At 39.0% G+C, this 19,351-nt stretch overlaps 1 protein-coding gene across 4 annotated transcripts in view; it reads left to right on the forward strand.

The window, feature by feature from the left end:
* The first annotated feature begins 2,921 nt into the window (after positions 1-2,921).
* The window catches only part of Cdadc1 (cytidine and dCMP deaminase domain containing 1), a 30,762-nt gene continuing 14,332 nt past the window's right edge, over positions 2,922-19,351 (forward strand). For 2 of the 4 annotated variants that reach the window (XM_013010643.1, XM_013010650.1), the window contains exons 1-5: positions 2,922-3,124; positions 3,756-3,853; positions 9,662-9,736; positions 12,118-12,295; positions 15,561-16,130. In XM_013010643.1, the coding sequence (XP_012866097.1) occupies positions 3,043-3,124; positions 3,756-3,853; positions 9,662-9,736; positions 12,118-12,295; positions 15,561-16,130 (1,003 nt within the window). In that variant the 5' untranslated portion in view covers positions 2,922-3,042. Of the gene's footprint in view, positions 3,125-3,755; positions 3,854-9,661; positions 9,737-10,769; positions 10,866-12,117; positions 12,296-15,560; positions 16,131-19,351 lie in introns of all 4 variants that reach the window. The other 2 variants (XM_013010665.1, XM_013010657.1) reach the window with 2 other exon arrangements.

Consider the following 19,351-nt stretch of genomic DNA (forward strand, 5'->3'; position numbering starts at 1 on the left):
CTGGGAAGGTGGCTCAGTGGTAGAGCACTTGCCTTGCATGCTCGAGGCCCTGGGTTCGATTCCTCAGCACCACATATGAAAAAAGCCAGAAGTGGTGCTGTGGCTCAAGTGGTAGAGTGCTAGCCTTGAGCTGAAGAGCTGAGGGACAGTGCCCAGGCCCAGATTCAGGCCCACGACCGGACCCCCCAAAAAAAATATATATATATGTAGATATATGACATATTCACACCTTCCAAGCTTTGTTTGAACAAGTCACTTACTTGAGTGAATTCCTATATGTAGAAGCAATAATGATAGCCAGCATATTTGTTGGAAAGTAAGTGAAATTATAGAAGGTCCCAAGGACAGCACCTGAACACAAATGCTTACTGATGTAAGATAGTATTATCATTATTACTATTGTTGTTACATAAGGTATATGGAAACACTAGATATTCCATCATTGCTAGCTCTCTATTTTTTCTATTATATCCTTGCCTTTATCTTTTTTTTTTTTTTTTTGGTCAGTCATTGGGCTTGAACTCTGGGCTTGGGCGCTATCCCTGCGCTTTTTAGCTCAAGGTGAGCGCTCTACTGCTTGAGCCACAGCACCACTTCTGGTTTTCTTGTGGTTAATTGGAGATAAGAGTCTAATGGACTTTTCTGCCCGGGCTGGCTTTGAACCGTGATCCTCAGATCTCAGCCTCCTCAGCTATGATTACAGGCGTGTGCCACAGGTGCCTGGCCTTGCCTTTATCTTAATCCTTTGTGTTGGGTTAATTTCATTTCCATATATATATATATATATACATACATATACATATATATATATATATATATATATATTTGTCTCACTGTGTAGCCCAGGTTGGCACTGAACTCACAGCCCTACTGATTCAACCTCTCCAGTGCTGTGATTACAGGTATTCATCCCCATGCCTGGCTCATCCTTCTATTTATTTTAATATGTCTAACTAGAGAATGTTGTTAGGGATATTTATTCAGAAATAACTGAACCCAGGTGACAGTCCAGAAGGACACACACTCTTGAAGCTTGTATACTGACTGCTACCTAGGCCCATCTGCATCCATCCCTTCATGCAGCCTGCGGAAGGAGCAGGAACCTTGGTAAATAGGGGGACATGAGCTCACCCAGCCTCCCCACTTCTAAGCAGTGGCATCCCTAGGGCTCCCTGAACATTCTTACTCAGCAGCACGTGAATCTCCGTGGCACCAAGTGTTCTTTCTCAGGACAACATTGGGACAACATGTGGCAAACCTGAGCAACCAACATTTCTCTTATGCAACAACATCTTCCACTTCAAAGCAATCATGTCCTACAGGGCATCTGGATTTCATTTCAAGCCTCTGTCCCTCCTTGGGTAAAGCACTGCCAGGAACTGCTTCTGAGATCGTTTAGGAAATCTAAATTTCTGGATTCAGAGTGATGTTTGGACCACCTCTTTGCTTGGAATGACAATATTCAGGTTAATCTCCTGTCCCTATATATGGGCTGGTATTAGTAGTCCCTATCAGTCCTGTGGCCACCTATCTCCATTACACAGGCTCTAAGACACAGTCATTGGTCAGTGTGAGAACAAATTTGACTGTGGGTCATGTTTCTTATACAAGCCAAGTATGCAGCCTCTGTCAGACACCTCCAGTCTAACAGCAAAGAAGACCCAGCACTTTTGTGATCAACTACACAGAGTACCAGCTTGTTTCATGGCAAGAGGATTCTATCCAAACAAGCTTACTCTTAGAACTAACATCCCCACCTATCTGGACCTAGAATAAAAGAAGCAGGGTTGGACTATCCTTAAAGAATAAGCAAATGAATGAGTGAAGGAAGGGGACAATAGTGAATAATCTTGAGCACCTATTCTTTGCCAGAACTTATGCTACTTGGAATCATTTAGTCTTCATGAAAAATTGTCATGAACACCACTCCAACCCCCTTCCTCTTTTCTTCCCTCTTTCCTACCTTCTGTTTTCTCTTTTTTTCCTACCCCACCTTCTGAATACTCAACACCCTCTCTTCCCTTGGTTCCCATTTAGGCAGAAGCAGCTCTGACAGTGGCAGAAGGCTTGGGAAGCCCAGGGGATTATTCACAGACACAGGAAGTGAGAGGAAAAAATGAGGAAGGACAGAAGCTGCTCCTTTACCTGCATCCCAGAAACAGTCCACAGGGACAGAGCAGCAAGAGTGTAATGTGAGCCAGAAATAAGCCTTTGTGGGGCAGTCCCTGAGATTCATAGGTTGTTTGTTGCACACAAGGAACTGAGACCAAGATGACTTCACTGATAAGTGACTTGTGTGCTGAGCTTCTGCATTTAGGTTGTCTAGCTAACATCCAGGCTCACTTGATATAAAGAGCTATTTGTTTTAAAGCCATTTAGTAGACTAATCTGGTGTGTGTGTTGATCTTGGGGCATGAACTCAGGCCCTGGGAGTTGTCCTTGAGCTTTGTTTGTTTTTTAGTTTTCTCTCAAGGCTAGCGCTCTCCTGCTTGAGCTACAGCTCCACTTCAGCTTGTTAGTAGTTAATTGGAGACTAGTCTCACGGAGTTTGCTGTCCAGGCTGGTTTTGACCCATGATCACTGTTTCGGCCTCATGAGTGGCTAGAATTATAGGCGTGAGCCACGGGTGCCCGGCTCTGGTTCTCTTGAAACTTCAACCGTGATCCTGGACTCCATGAACAAAATTCTCAACCCAACAGCCATCTATCTCCTCACGGGTCTGCTCACCCTGGGACCTGCCCCAAGAAATCCTCAAGTGACCTTATTTCCGACAAGGTCAAAGGAGGGAAACCAGTTAATACCAACGGCCGGTGATCGTCGCTCCAGAGCCGCAGCCAGCACCGGCCACGCCCACGACGCCACGCCCGCCTCTGACGTCACGAGAGGCGCCCGGAAGCGGCTGTCCCGGTCGTGAGACGTCCTCTGTCTGCGCCCCGTTGGCGCTGGTCAGCTGCCGGGCGGAGGCGAGAGCGTAGCCCGCTAGGTCAAGATCATGACTGACCGGGAGAGGCTTCCTGGGCAGCAGGGGCAGCGAGGCTTGGTATGAAAGAAGCTGGGCAGATGCAAAATCTGGAGAGCGCGGGGACCGGGCGGTCAGTCAGCACCCAGACTGGCAGCATGACCGGTGAGTGTCCGGGACCTGCCAAAGCATCCGGCCGTTCTCTAGGCCCAGGTGTCTCCCTCTCCTCCCATTCGCCTTTGCGTCGCTACTCCACGTCCCCGGGCGCGATCCTGGCTGCCCACCCTAGCATTTGAGGTTACGCCCTACCTTGTAGGTCGCGGAATCTAGAACTGGGATGGGGTGAGGGGAGCTAAAGACCCTGACCCCCCGCATCGCGCTTTCACCTTGAATTCCAAACCAGCCTCACGTGACCTTTTTCTACAGGTCGACTGCTTTACAATTCCTTCCTCATCACAGCCCCCCCTCCTCCATCAAAAAAAAAAAGCGTATTACATACCACATCAGAGGCTAGGATTTCCCCCAGCTTTAGATTGTTTCCCTAGCTGAGTGTAATCGATGATTATTATTATTAATTATTATTATTTTCTGTCGGGAGAAGTAAAAGAAAAAGGGCTTGGGAAGGGTCCTCAGAAGGTCGCTGACAGTGAGGTTGTAACCAAGCTGTGATTCTCCTGTCCCCTAATTTATTTTCCCTTTTTTCCCCTGCTATGGTTGCAGCTCGCAAGTGGCTTTGAGCTTAGTTTTTCTTTTCATCATCAGGGAAATTCTGAAGCGCTTGCCCTCTCTTTTGTAGGTCAAACACCAAGGCTTTCTAAAGTCAACCTTTTTACTCTGCTCAGTCTCTGGATGGAGCTCTTCCCAGGAGTAGAAGGCCAAAGGGAAAAATCTCAGGTATAATTTGTTTTCATAGACAGTTTTACCCTTCAAAAAGAAACGATCTAAGATTTGGCTTTGTTGCTCCAGTTGGCAGTTACACTTAAAACCAAACTTGGCAAGCCTTAAGATTTGAGAACTAGCCTTTATGGTCTAGCATGCAAAAGCCATCTAGGAATGTACAGTAAGAATAGTCACTGGGCACTGATGGCCCAGCCTATCATCTCAGCTACTCAGGACATTGATTTTTGATGATCTTAGCCTGAATCTACCCCAAGCAAGAAAAAGTCAGTGAGACTTACCTCCATTTAACCACCCAAATAAAGTCAGAAATGGAGCTGTACCTTAGATAATAGCATAGGTCTACCAAGTCTTGAGTACAAGTCTAACACCCAGGCCCTGAGTGCCCAGACTCTGAGTTCAAGACCCAGGACTAATACAATATTTTTAAAGAATAATCATAAAAGATAGTATTGTAAGAAGATTTCACATATTTTCTTATGCCCTTCTTGCAACATGGTATTGGTTCTTATTATTTTCCTCCATGATTGAGTATCAGGTTCTCACCATTTGGATTAGTAGTTTAATTAGTTTTATTAGGGGCCAAAGTCATACTATGGAAAATATCATTCTGAAAACACTTCAGAGGGGTAAAGGATTGCCCATTTTCATACTTTCCTTATGATCTTTTTTAAGGATTAGGATTTTTTGTTTTGAGACAGGGTCTCTCAGCTCAGATAGGCCTCAAATTCGAAGCTTTCTTGCCTCCATTTCCCTAGTGAAGATTTTTTAATTTTTTTTTATAACATTGTGATTGTCTTTTTTTGTACTAAAAGTTTGCTCTCCACTTTTTTTTTTTTCCCAGAAAGACAAATTCTTAAGGCCCTACATTATTCTTAAGATATCATTCATGCCTACTTGTATTTTTTTGTTTTGGGTGCTTTTTTTTTTTTTCCTATGGTTTAGATTGTGCAGTTGGCACTGGAAATAAAAAGAAGTAAAGATAAGGCCCTTATTTTCTAATGGGGAGAAAAAAGCAGGTATTTAAATAATTAGTTCATATTTAGATAAATGGTAGAACCAAGTTAATAGAGAAGCTAACAGTGTTGAAGGCCAAGCTCTAAAGGAGAGGAGAAAGGAGGATTCACAGGGAAGGTAGGATTTGCACTGAGATGCTACATGACTAAGCTTAGAGGGGTGAAACAGTTTATAAACCTGTGTCCAAGGATGAAGTTGGGAGGAGGAATGAGATTACAAATAACTTTGAAAAATGGAAATAATTTCTTAAAAGACATTACATTTCTTGCAAAGGAGTTAAGACTTATCCTGTATGGATTGCATTTAGGGCTTGTAACAGTAAGCAAAGGAACTCATGATAAAATGATACCTCTTTTATTACTTTTCTTTCCCAATCTTGATGTGGTATGCTTTAGTGAAACACTGAGGCCAGATGCTAATGGCTCACACCTGTAATTCTAGCTACTCTGGAGGTTGAGATCTGATGGTCACAGTTCAAAGCCAGCCCAGGCAGAAAAGTGCCTGGACTCTTTAACCACCAAAAAGCCAAAAATGGAAATGTGGATCAAATGGTAGCCTGCCACTTGAGCAAAAAAACTAAGGCACAGCTCCTGGGCCTTTAGTTAAGTATCAGGACCAGCACATGCATGCGCGTGCGCACACACACACACACACACACTGAAACACAAATTAAAATGTTATATATTGGTATTCTCAATTTCTCAACACTCACCTAATACGCTCTCCCCACTTTATAGAGAAAACAGTGTATCCTGAGAAAATAACTGAGATAAAACTTTCAGTTAATATTTTGATTAGAAGTGCTAGTGAATATCAGAGTTATAAAACCTCATTAGTAACAAGGTTTTATACACCTTTGCATCTTTTGTGTTTGTGTGTGCGTTTTCATGTGTGTACTTGTTTGTGTGCCCATGTGCCATTTCTGGAGCTTGAACTTGAGGCTTGGGTTCTGTTCCTTAGGTTTTTTGCTCAAGGCTGGCACCAAAAACTTGAGCTATAGCTTCACTGTAGGCATTTTTTTGGTAAATTAGAAAAAAGTCTCAGAGACATTCCTTTCCAGACACTCCTTTTCAGGAGATGAAGTTTGTATTTTCAGTCTGTCAGTTTTCCATCTTTCCTGAATTCATCAATCTCAGTTTTCCTGCCATGTAAGTCCTTCATCTGACATGTACCAATGAAGTGTTTTCAGTGAAAGAAATTGGTTTGGTTTCAGATATTTTATTTGGAATTTTGTTTAGAAGTTAATTCATCCATATCTACTTATATCTCTTAAAAGTTAAAACAGGCATAGAAATGAATTAAAAAGTATTCATAAAAACACAGTCCATGGTTTGGAATGACAGCCAACATGGAAATAGGTTTAATGGGATATAGGAAAGATTGTTCCTCTTATTTCCTGATCTTACTCCCATGCAGTCACTGCGTTAGTGTTTTCCCAGCTATAGTTCCACAGCCATGTCGCCACAGTCATCAAACCCTAGACCTACACTTGCATTTCTACACTTGGACTAGAGCATATTCCAGATTACTCTAGCCTGTGATCTTTTGAGTTAAATAGGTTTTTGTATGTTAGTTTGAGAATTTAACTGACTTTTATTATAGAAAATGTATTTCAAATTGTACAAAAGCAAATTTGCCAAATACTTAGAACATCATTATCTGTAGGTTACCAGTTGGAGTAAAGTTTAATTTCGTTAGTTCTGATCTCTTGACCATTGCAAAGGAGTAAGACCAATGATATTGTGGAAAGGCATACAAAACCATAATATGGTTTCCTTTTTATACCAAATAATATACTTACATAATTTTACAGGTAGTTGTGATCATAACACATTGTGTGTATGTGTGTATGCGCAAGTGTGCATTGCTGGGGCTTGAATTCAGGGCCTCAAGCTTTCACTTGGCTGTTTTACTCAAATGCTCCTCCACTTGAGCTCCACTTTTAGCTTTTTGGTGGCTAATTGGAGATAAGAGTCTCAAGGACTTTTCTGTCCCAGGCTTTGAACTTCAATTCTTAGATCTCAGCCTCAAGTATATAGAAGTACAGGTATGAACCACAGTGTCCTGCTTGATCATAGTAATTTTGTATTTGACATTGTTGTACTGTTCCAGAGTAGATAGGTTGATAACTTTTAATTAAACAATAGGAATACATGTGGAGTTCATATATGGCATATGTTTCCAATTGTGTTTATACTTAAAGAAGTACATTTCTTAAAACATTAGTTTTTCTTTTTGTGCTGGTCCTGGGGCTGAAATCAGGACCTGGGCACTATCCCTGAGGTTTTGTTTTGCTTGAGGTTAGCACTCTACAATTTGAGCCACAACTCCATTTTCAGCTTTTTAGTGGTTGGAGATAAGAATCTCCAGGCTGGCTTTGAACTGTGATCCTCAGATCTCATCCTCCTGAATAACTGGAATTATAGGCATGAGCCACTGGCACCCGGCTGATAATTACATTTAGTCTTCATAGGGTTGAGATCTACTAAGAATAAAAAATTTCCTTAATAATATTGTTTCACTTAAATTCTTTAGTTTTTAGGGTTTTTTTTTTTCTCTCTCTTGGGATCCTAGTTCTCAAACCCAGGGCCTTGAGCATGCTAGGCAAGTGCTCTACTACTAAACTACTTCCCTTCACACAAATTATTTATTCTGGAGAAGACGAATAACAAAATGCTGAAATAAGGACACAGAATGACCCATTGCAACAATGATATTCACAAGACACTCTGTTGGAAATGAACTTTACAACTTGAAGGACTGAGTAGGGAAGGTGGGGGAAGGAAGGGTTAGCAGGAGAAAAGCAACTGAGGGGCTAACAATGCTTGACAAGAAATGTACTCATTACCTTACTCATGTAGCTGTAACCCCTCTGTACAGCATCTTTACAATAAAATTAAATTTAAAAAAAACAGAGATGAGCAACATATGTTCCCCCGGTAACCCCTGTCTACTCTTTTTGCCAAATTTGATATTGACTAGACATACTGTCTAACTTAAGGTTTTGGACAAATTTACTGATATTAGGCACATAAGAAGTAAGACCTTGTACGTATCTTAAACAGTTCACAGGAGTCTAACTGGCAGCTATGTTCAGAGCGCCAAGGGGTGGTTTCTATTGGGTTCTAGGCCATCTCCTGTTGCCCATCCTATTATATCAAGTCATCTAGTACTGGAACCCTGTTTTATTTGATTAAGTAGATATCCTGGTTTTTACTTTAAACTGCCAGATAATGACTTAAAAATTTGCCTTTAGATATCACCCACTGCCAAAGCTACTTCTACATTTATTAACATTTGCCATATGTGAACTAGCATAGAATCATAAATGTTATCTAAATTAAATGATGTGCAAATGTTCATAGATTTCTGTATAGACCTATGTATATACCTACATATCAATACATATATCTATAAAATTGTCTGTATATGTTTAGACAAAAAGTTTGAGAGAATAAAAATTTGAGCCCAGTGATCTGATGAAAAAAATATTCTGCTTTTGCTAAACAAAGTATTCACAGATGATGCAAGATAGAATCTGATAGGTATGGGGGAGGAAGGGGGGAAGGAGAAGGATTGGGATTTGGGGGGAGGGGGGAGGCTGGGAAGGGATGTGAAGGGTAAACAAAAGGAGGCGGCTGCAATGCTTGGTAAGAAATGTACGCATTATCCTGCCCATGTAATTGTAACCCCTCTGTACAGTATCTTCACAAATAAAATAAAATAAAAAAAAAAGAACTTCCCAAAGGGAAAAAAAAGAATCTGATAGGTATATGTATTAGAAGTACTGTTTATGACACTTTCACTAGCCTTTTATCTGTTTAAAAGTATTTTTATGAGTTACTAAAAGCAGTTTATGAATACAATTTATCTTGATCAATGTCACCCCTTTCAATATTCTCACCTATCCCTCCCCTACCCATTCCTTACCTCACTCTTCTTAATTTTCATATCTTCATAATTTTCATTTTGAGATCCTTATTGAGATCACTTAATTCTGGACTCCACCTTTTTCACTTAACATAAGAAAACAAAGACTGAAAAGAAAAAAGAATCTTATCACAAATATTGGAACAGCAGTTTGAAGAATAGGAAGTAATTTTGTAGCCTGGCTACAACTCCTGGCTCTGGCTCTTACTGGTTGTGTAACTTTGAGTGAGTCATTTAATCTTTTTAAGTTAGCTTCCTTATCTAATTCATACCATGTGGTTCCTTCCCCACCTTCACCTCCAAGTTCTGGGGTCAAATTCAGGGCCCCATATGTATTAGGCAACCTTCTACTTATGAGCTATATCACCAGATGATTTCATGAAGTTTTTGTAAACAATGAGTAAACTAATATTTTAAATCTCTTGTGCGTGGCATGTGCTATGTATTATGTGGATTTTTTCTATTATTTAATAAATGTCTTGTCAGTTGTATTGATGAACCTATACTTTTATAATTGGATATTTAAATTTTTATTTTTATGAGGTTTTTTTTTTTTGGTCAGTTATAGGGCATGAACTCTGGACCTGGATGCTGTCCCTGAGCTCTTCAGCTTAAGGCAAGTGCTCTACCACCTGAGCCACAGCGCCACTTCCAGTCTTTTGGTAGTTAATTGGAGATAAGTCTCACAAACTTTCCTGCCCAGTCTGGCTTTGAACCACGATCCTCAGATTTTAGCCTCCTGAGTAGTTAGGATTATACGTATGAGCCACCAGTGCCCGGTTTTTGACAGCTTTTAAGTACAGAAATGTGGAACTAATTATATTAATAATTTTTTCCTTTATTCTTAATTTTTATTAGAAAAATGAAGAGGAAAAGCGTGGACCTTTGGGAGATCATGAAGAGGTGAATAGAGTATCTGCTGATAAAAAACAGGTGATTTATAATGAAAAGAAAGACATACATAATATATAACAAAACAAAAAGAATAGTATGAAATAGTATAAAAGACCTTTTAACACTCACATCATTCATTCCTATTTCTAAAGGAGTTTCTTCTCCTTTAAGACTTTTGTCCATTTACAAACCTGTGTGTCTCTTGTTTGCTTATTTTAACAAATGAGATAATTCTATGATGTTTTCCTACTTCTTGCTTAAAAATTTTTTTTCTAGTACAACTCTTGACACCTTAATTAGGTGTGTTGAAAAACACCTTTGCATGTTCTGTCACATGAGTACACAACTTGGCAGATATGGCAAGACTACTAGACCCTAAACTGGGCCATTACTGAAGGGTTGTTTGTAGAAAGCAACTTGGAAGATTGAGGGTGAGATAATGTCTCCCTCTGGGAGATTGATTGGCTTATAAATATACTGCTATAAAACGCTGTCTGTGTCCAGTCATCCATGTGAGCCCAGCTACATTACCTCCCATGGGACATAAGGACAGGAAACTATCACAAACATGATGTGTTTACTACTGTGCTATGCATAAGAAAGTTCATCATCTCTGACTCAGGAGTTTCATGTCTTCTGCTAGTATCCATGAAATGGTAACAGGCTAACAACATATTGGTTGGTAAGTAAGATAAAAGCAAAGGTCAGACCTAGAAGATAAACTTTGTTGTGATAATACATCACATTTCCTTATTACCTTTATCTTCTGAGTTTTTTATAGACCATAATTCTTTGGGTGTGAAATAGAAAGTAAATATATTTTGAAAAAAGTTACCTTGATGATGCTCCTGTGTACCTTTTCAATGAGATTTCCTTATTAGTTCTAAGAGTGAGTCTCTAAAACGTTCAGCAAGAATATGGAAATAATTTGCCTCAGAATATTTTGATGTTTTCATTGTGAGAAACACAAAGGAAAAAAATAGTGCATCACCATTTAAGTAAGTATACTAGTTCTTATACAAAACAGACTGTCCTCTTTTGCCCATGTTTTAATGTACAACTCTGTGACTAGGATTACATAGACGACTTGCCAAGATGTTAGTGAAGTGCAGCAAAATCAAGATCCAGAGCAGTGGTTCACTGAAAAGATTGTCTTCTGGGAGTTGCAGTAAGTGGAAGAAACAACACAGATTGCAACTTAGTCTTTTATTTCATTTTAAGTTTGGGATGGAAAAAAAGTCCTTCTCCAAACTTGATCTCAAACTTGATATTTTAGTCAAAGCACAATGAAAATTATATTTTCTTTCTTTCTTTTTTTTTTGGAGGGAGGGAGTACTGGTACTGGGTTTTGAACTCAGGGCCTGGATGCTGTCCCATAGCTTTTACTCTCAAGGCTGGTGCTCTACAGCGTGAGCCTCAGCTTCACTTCTGTCTTTTTGGTGATTAATTGGAGATAAGAATCTCTTGGACCTTCCTGTGTATAGGATAGCTTGAAACCATAATCTTCAGATTTCAACCTCCTGAGTGGCTAAGATTACAGACATGAGCCACTAGCCCCAGGCATACCTTAGTCTGTTTCATCTAACATTAATATCATTATACCAGCTCTTTTAAATTAATATTTCTATAAGTCACTATACTTTAGGTTCAAGGTATCAGAAAGCCTTTACTCAAAGATATCCTGGAGCACTCTTTAGCGCCTCAGGCAGCGTCCAGTCTGCAGTGCTTAACTTGGGGCAGACCAGTCTTTCCTGGAATATTTCAGAGGAGCTTACTGCCCCAGCTTGAGTTCTTTCGTCCTGTCTATACCTGAGGATATTTTTTTCCCTTTTTGCTTCTGAAACTTACTTACATATTCATAGTAGAGGGGACTTAATTATATTAGTCTAGACTGCCATATATTGCTGAAAATTGTACATCCAGTGTTTAGAAGGATGCTGAGAGTAGTATTTATTGTAGTCAGTTTAAAAAAATATTTTCAAGTCAGGTATCAGAGTACATAGCTACAATCCCAAACACTTAAAGAGGCTGAAGCAGGAAAATTGCAAGTTCAGGGCCAACCTGGACTGCACAGCAAGTTCAAGGCCAGAGTAGGATGTATTAGTTTTAGAATTTAAGATGATCTCTGCTTTCATTCTGCCTTTCATCCTCTGCAGATCTTTCAGAAAGCCATTTCAGACTAGCTTGACTCTTGCCCTTTATTAAAATGTGTTCATTTTTCTCTAATTCAGTGATAATTATCCACTTAATTGATTTGTAGGGCTTTGGTTTTGAAAATTTCTGTTTTAAAGTCAACATGAAACTTTGAGAAATTTCTTTCCAAGCTAAAGAGAAATCTGCTTTTGTACAGCTTTCATTTTATGAATACATATAATTATGGGATTTTATAATTAATAACGTTATTTTGTATTTTAACCTAGGTGAAGAAAACTGGTCTTGTGGTGGTGAAAAACATGAAAATCGTTGGTCTGCATTGTTCTAGTGAAGACTTACATGCTGGGCAAATTGCTCTTATCAAACATGGGTCAGCGCTGAAAAACTGTGATCTTTATTTTTCCAGAAAACCATGTTCTGCTTGTTTGAAGATGATTGTAAATGGTAAGTGCAGCTAAGGCTTTGTTGGGACTTAGAGGATTTATCTGAGAGCAAACAGGAACAAACTGCCTAAATTCTACAGAGATGATTTGAAGAATGTTTGACACATTGTAAGAGTGGGTTGTGGTCTCAGCTCTGTCTGCTAATTAGCTAATAATCCTCAGCAAATTATAGACTAATACCAGATCACAAAGAAACTGCAACTTTCTAGAGATTTCATATTCCAGACATAGCCTCTCAAACAGTATAACATAGGTATTTCTGAATAGGCTATTAACATTTTTATACTCTATTTTTTATTGTCTTTATTGTACAAAGGGGACAATTTTTGAGTAGGTTGCAGAAGACTCATTTTATTGTTCAAATAGGGACAAATGAGAGATTAGGAGTTTTACTAGTTGTATTAGACAGGCTATAAAATAGGTTATAGACAATGACATTGATACAGAAGGAAAGCATGTGAAAAACCAAACATTGATTGACTGATCTGAAGAATGAATAAAAGACAGCTGCCTGGGCTGAGAGCAGAGTTTGTAACTTGCCTCAGGACCAAATTAGGACGGTGAGGAGTGAGGTGATTGAGTGCTACTTGATGTATGTAGGCACTGCCAGATGGAGAAGGAAGTATAGAAAGTCAGGAGGAGCCCACAATGGAAATGTGTTCTTTTTGGTATTAGCTAAGCATATAAAGAATATTACTGTGCTAGATTAGGCTTACATATCATTTAGTTATCTTGAGCAAGGGGCATGATTGATCCTATGCTGCAGCTGAATTACTGTATTTACAATCAATTAAACAGACTTAACAAAATGGTTCTCAAAGTGTAGACTCCTGATGGTCACTGTGGTCAATCATATTTGCACAGTAGTACTAAATGCACACTAGTGGTACCCAAAACAGTTGTGAGGGAAGCCACCAGTGCTGTGGCCTGAAACAGGGCAGTGATACCAGATCTTACTGCTAGGCCTTGTGTTCCTCATGCATTCCCAGTAAGAAAGAAACCAATTTCATACAAGAATGTGTTGATAAAACAGTGAAGAACATTGATGGAATCAACTACTAACCCTAGGGGAACATCTTTTTAGTATTTTGTGTGCATAAAAAGAGGTATCCATAAAGAACTTTGTTAACAAAAAATAATGTCTATTAATATGAAAACTTCATTAATAGCCAGGTACAGGAAGTTTACACCTGTAATCCTAGCTATTCAAGAGGCTGAGATCTGAGGATCAAAGTTTGAAGCCAGCTTGGGCAGGAAAGTCCCTGAGACTCTTATCTCCAGTTAACCATCCAGGCCCTGAGTTCAAGCCCCATGACCAACAGAAAAAAAAAATCATTTCTGGAAGAGTTGGGGCTGTAGCTCAGTGGTATTTGAGACCCTCCCCAACGAGATTTTAGGTTCAGTTCTTAGCAACATGCACACACACATACCTATATATTAAAGACTGATTACTAACCTTTATTTTGTCACATTTATTGAAAAATGTTTTCTTAGCCTAGTGCTAGTGGCTTAGCTCTGTAAACCCTAGCTACTTAGGAGGCTAAGATCTAAGGATTGTAGTTCAAAGCCAGCTCTGGCAGGAAAGTCCTTGAGACTCTTATGTCCAGTTAACCACCAGAAAACTGGAAGTAGTGCTGTGCTTAAAGTGGTAGAATGCTAGCCTTGAGCAAAAGAGCTCAGGGACAGCACCCAGGCCCTGACAGCTCATAACTGACAGCAACAACAACAACAACAACAAAAGGAAGGAAGGAAGGAAAGAAGGGAGGGATGTTGGGAGGGAGGGACAGAAAGGAGGAAAGAAAGAAAAGGAAGGAAGGAAGGAAAAGGTTTTCTTTCATGTGTTGTTTTATAGTGGAGTGGGCTTAAAAAAACTATTCCCTTTGTTCACCATGACTCCTGTAAGAATTTTTCCATGTTATAAATTCTTTGTGGAAGTTTTGGTAATGATGAGGCACACTACGGTTCATTTAACTATTTCCCTATATTGGTCATCTAAAATTGTCTTTTTCATATTTTGAGGAATGATGCATGCTAAAGATACATACATGATTTTTTTTCTCTTCTCACCTTAGTATATTTTGTTAGGATGCTTATCAGAAGAATTCTGAGAGACAGGAATGTTTTAATTTTATTAGTTTGTGCTGGAACTGGGGCTTGAACTCATATCTCATGCTTTCACTTAGCTATTTTCACTCAAGGCTGGTATTCTACCACTTGAGCTATGCCTGTGTTTCTAGCCTTTTGCTGATTAGAGGTGAGAGTTTCTTGGATTTTTCTGCCTAGGCTGACTTGGAACCGGGATCCCAGATCACAGCCTCCTGAGTTGGCTGTGGTTGTAGGAGTGAGCCACCGTTGCTCAGTGAAGCATGAACATTTAAAAATGCCTAGATTAGTTTCAGACACAAAACTAAACGTTATCAGGTTTCAGCTGTAGCATGATTTTTATTTTTGTTGTTGTTTTTCCTTTTTTTTTTTTTTTTTGCTGGTACCCAGGTTTGAACTCAGGACCTGGCACTTGGTCAACTTGCTTGCTCAGATAGTGTTCTTGAGCCATTCTGTGTGTGTGTGTGTGTGTGTGTGTCTGTGTCTGTGTGTCTGTGTGTGTGTGTGTTTTGCTGGCTATTTTGGAGATGGAGTATCTTGAACTTTTCTGTATGGGCTATCTTTGAATTGCAATCATCTGTTTTATAGCCGCCTCAGTAGCTAGGATTACAAGTGTGAGCCACTAGTGCCTGGCTTGATTGTAGCCTTTTTAAAGGCAGCTGTGGTGCCATGGAGTCCCAGAGCTGAAATGTGGTACCACACTTGGCAGCATCAGCAATTTTGCAGATGCCTTCCATCCTGGGTTCTCTTAAACAGCGTGCTTAATTTTTTTCTTGAAAATGCCAGAAAGTATTTCATGTCTTCCAGGCCATATTGGTATCTGTGAAGCTATATTCACTTGTCCATGCAAAGGCAGCCAAAGACTATGTAAATGAATTAGGGTGGTGTTCCAATAAATTTTTATTTTTCATAATTTCATGTTATCTGAAATACTCTTGATTTTTGTCAGTTAATTAAAGATGTAAAAATGGTATTTAACCTGTGAGCTCTATAAAAACTAGCAATGGGTGGGCTTTGGGTAGGTAATTATTTGCCATTCCTCAGCTTATATGGTAAGGGGTTTAGTCATAGACATTTATTATATGGGAGCCTCTTGATCTACTGTAGTAACACAGAATTATCAGCATGTGTCAGGTAATACCTTTCATGTTTTTGTGTTTCAGCTGGAGTTAATCGGATTTCTTATTGGCCTGCTGATCCAGAAATAAGTTTGCTTAGTGAAGCATCTAGTTCTGAAGATGCAAAATTAGATGCGAAAGCTGTGGAAAGACTGAAGTCTAACAGTCGGGCCCATGTGTGTGTCTTACTCCAACCTTTAGTGTGTTGTATGGTGCAGTTTGTAGAGGAGACTTCTTACAAATGTGACTTTATTCAAAAAATTACAAAAACAATGCCAGATGCTAACATTGACTTTTATTCTGAATGTAAACAAGAAAGAATAAAAGAATATGAAATGGTATTTTTGGTTTCAAGTGAAGAAATGCATAAGCAAATTCTGATGACTATAGGTCTGGAGAACCTCTGTGAAAACCCATACTTTAGCAATCTAAGGCAAACCATGAAAGACCTTATCCTACTTTTGGCCACAGTAGCTTCCAGTGTGCCCAACTTTAAACACTTCGGATTTTACTGTAGCAATCCAGAACAGATTAATGAAACTCGCAATCGAAGTTTGCCACAAGAAATTGCAAGGCACTGCATGGTTCAGGCCAGGTTATTGGCGTATCGAACTGGTGAGTTAAATGCTTAGTTCATAAATGGGGTTGTGGGTTGGGTTGTTTGTTAAGTACTCATCTGTGGTAGAGTTCATTTCCTCTTAGATATGAAAGTTTTGCTGTTGACTCGTTGTAGAGAAACTATAAAACCTGGATGTAGACAACTCTGTGGAGCAGTTTTGGGATTCCTTGTGGCCTACATTCAACACTGCAGTTACAAATCAGAACTGATGATGTAATTCCTTCTTTCTGCTTCTTGCATTTAGGGCTTTACTGTTCATTGACACCTCCAGTAAAGATGGGACAAAAAGAAAAATCATTTTTTGACATTTTATGTGGATTCAGTATTTAATAAAAACAGTTCAAAAGCTACAAAATTAAAAATAAGAATAACAGAATCAAGATAAAAGCATGTTAGTTACTACAGGTTCTCCTAATTGCTTATATGTCTTCAGCAAATTGAATGGCACCTCTTTTACTTTATTAAGTTGTGTATTGTATGTAGAAAAGGAAAATATGCCTTGGGAATATTCTTTATTGTCAAAAAACATAGCATCTATATTTCTAGTTATGGAACAGTATTTTCATACCTTATTGCCTGTAATATTTATCAAAGTAGAATTATCACATTTTGAAATAAGTAGAAGTCACTTTGAAAAAAGTAAGGGAGATGCAGGCAGAGACCGCAGTATTGTAGGATTTATAGAAGGAGTTTTATAGGAAGGATTTTTATATAAAAAGTTTTAAATTAACCCAGTAAGGAAGGAGAAGACAGAAAAGGTCCACAAATATGCTATTTGTCAATAGTGTATTCTTAAAAAAAAGATCACAGGTCAAAGTGAATTCAGTAGAATGGAAGATTTCAATTGACAGGGTATCAAAATCACCATGGAAACCTTAATAAAAAGTACTGATGGTTAAACCCCACCATCCAAACACATCTCTAACCAAGTGTGGCCTGGAACTACGGGGTACTCTGATCTTCATCAGGATCAATTATCACTCCATTCCTATTAATGAACTTGTTTCCATAGACATGCTATATAACCCCACACAACAGTCAGACTTAATGAAGTTAATCTTATATCTTAGGTTTTCTATTCATCTCTTTGCCAATATCATGTTTATAAAAATCTTTCTGGAAAAATGGACCCTGTTACAGCTATACTTCACTATTTCTCCTTCATTAGTTAGAATTCAGCAGAGTCCTGCCGCATTCCAGAATGTAAATCTGGTACTTTACTTGATCTCTTGTTTCTGGTAGAACTTCATCCCACCATCTGATTGCAGTGTTTAGAGACATATTATGTATGAGATGAACTTGCATGTATATTATTAGATACTCTACTGTGTAGTTACAGTGTTACAGATTTATCCACTGTTATTATGCAGAGTTTTTTTTGTTTTTTTGTCAGTCATGGGGCCTGAACTCTAGGCCTGGGCGCTGTCCCTCAGCTCTTCATCTCAAGGCTGGCACTCTACCACTTGAGCCTCAGTGCTACTTCCAGCTTTTTCTGTGTATGTTGTGCTGAGGAATCGAACCCAGGGCCTCTTGCATGCAAGGCAAGCACTCTACCACTGAGCCACCTTCCCAGCCCCTTATGCAGAGTTTTATATATAAAACTATATATAGTTGATGGGCAAGTTAAAAGATTTTTTAAGGGTACTTTTTCTTTTCTTTTTTTTGTCAGTCATGAGGCTTGAACTCAGGGCCTGGGTGCTCTCCCTGAGCTTTTTTGTTCAAGGCTAGGCCTCTACCACTTTGAGCCACAGTGCCACTCCCCATTTTCTGGTGGTTAATTGGAGATAAGAGTCTCACAAACTTTTCCTGCCCAGGCTGGCTTCAAACTTTGATCCTCAGATCTCAGCTTCCTGAGTAGCTAGGATTACAGGTACCACCAGTGCCCATCTCAAGGGTGCTTTCTCATTCCCCTTCTCCCCCACAAACTCAAATCCTGAGTAGGATATAACTCAATTGCCACACTCAATTGCCTCAACTCTTCCAGGTAAGAGACTATGGCTTATTTTTTCTTTAGCACCAAACAGTATGTGTTGAATGGATAAAAGAAGCTTTTTTTTTTACATTCAAATATAAATAGTTCACAGTACTTAATCTAAAACCACTGGGTTAGGTAAAAAAATTAAAATTTTTTCAAATTTTAAAAAAGTTAATATGATAGCTATATTGTTACATAGCATGTCCACTAAAGTTTAGGACTGTACTTGCTAGTCGTATACATTATGGAGCAAAACAAATACTTGTAGAGGAAGAACCATTAGGCATCTCCACTATTTATCTATTTATTTGTGAATACTGGAATCTAACCCATGGCCGTGTGCATGTTAGAAGGGTACTCTACAACTGAGCTGTACCCATTGTCTTCATGTAGAAAACTTATTGTTGCACTTGGGTTCATTTCTGTATTTTCAGTCTTTTCAATTTATCTCTATACCTATGTGAAACCAGGTTGTTAGAATTACAGAGACTATCAAAGTTTTAAATGCCAAAAAGTAAAGTCCATGAATAATAACTTGGGTCAAGGTTAGCCATAAAATAAGTACATCAAACTGTTGGAAAAACTTGATATAAAGGCTTCAGATAGAGTTCTGGACCTGTAATTCTTCATTGATGATCAATTCTAATGTCAGCTTATTGAATGTTGTACTCTACATGTCATACACTGAGCGAGGTGATTTATGTGGCTGGAGACCAGCCACACAGGTGAAGATCCTTATGATATAATGTGCTTCCAATTGCTCAACCTTTTATTTCCAAATACTTAGTTTGCTCTGACAAATTTATTTTCCCCTAATTTATAGATAAAGATTTCATTAAACCATTATGTTGAAATGTGTGTGTATGTGTTGAGAGTGATGTCACATATTTTTAATACCAGCACTCAGGTGGATGGATTACAAATCAGAGGCCAATCTGGGCTACATAGACTCATATATTTATACATATATACACACATACATATGTATGCAGACATATATTTTGCAATCTAAGTTGCAAAATCTAACAGATCTAGATCAATTGAAAGTAGGTATTTAATAACCTTTTGTATGTGGATGTATTTGTGTGTACGTGTGTATACCAGTCCCAGGCCCGAACTCAGGGCCTAGGCTCTCACTGAGCTTTTGTGCTCAAGGCTAGAGTTCTACTTCTTGAGCCAAAGCTTCACTTCTGGATTTTTGGTGGATAATTGGAGATAAGAGTCTCAGGCTTTCCTGCTTGG

Source organism: Dipodomys ordii, unplaced genomic scaffold (assembly GCF_000151885.1).
Source record: "Dipodomys ordii isolate 6190 unplaced genomic scaffold, Dord_2.0 Scaffold1, whole genome shotgun sequence".
In the NCBI taxonomy this organism is placed as follows: domain Eukaryota; kingdom Metazoa; phylum Chordata; class Mammalia; order Rodentia; family Heteromyidae; genus Dipodomys; species Dipodomys ordii.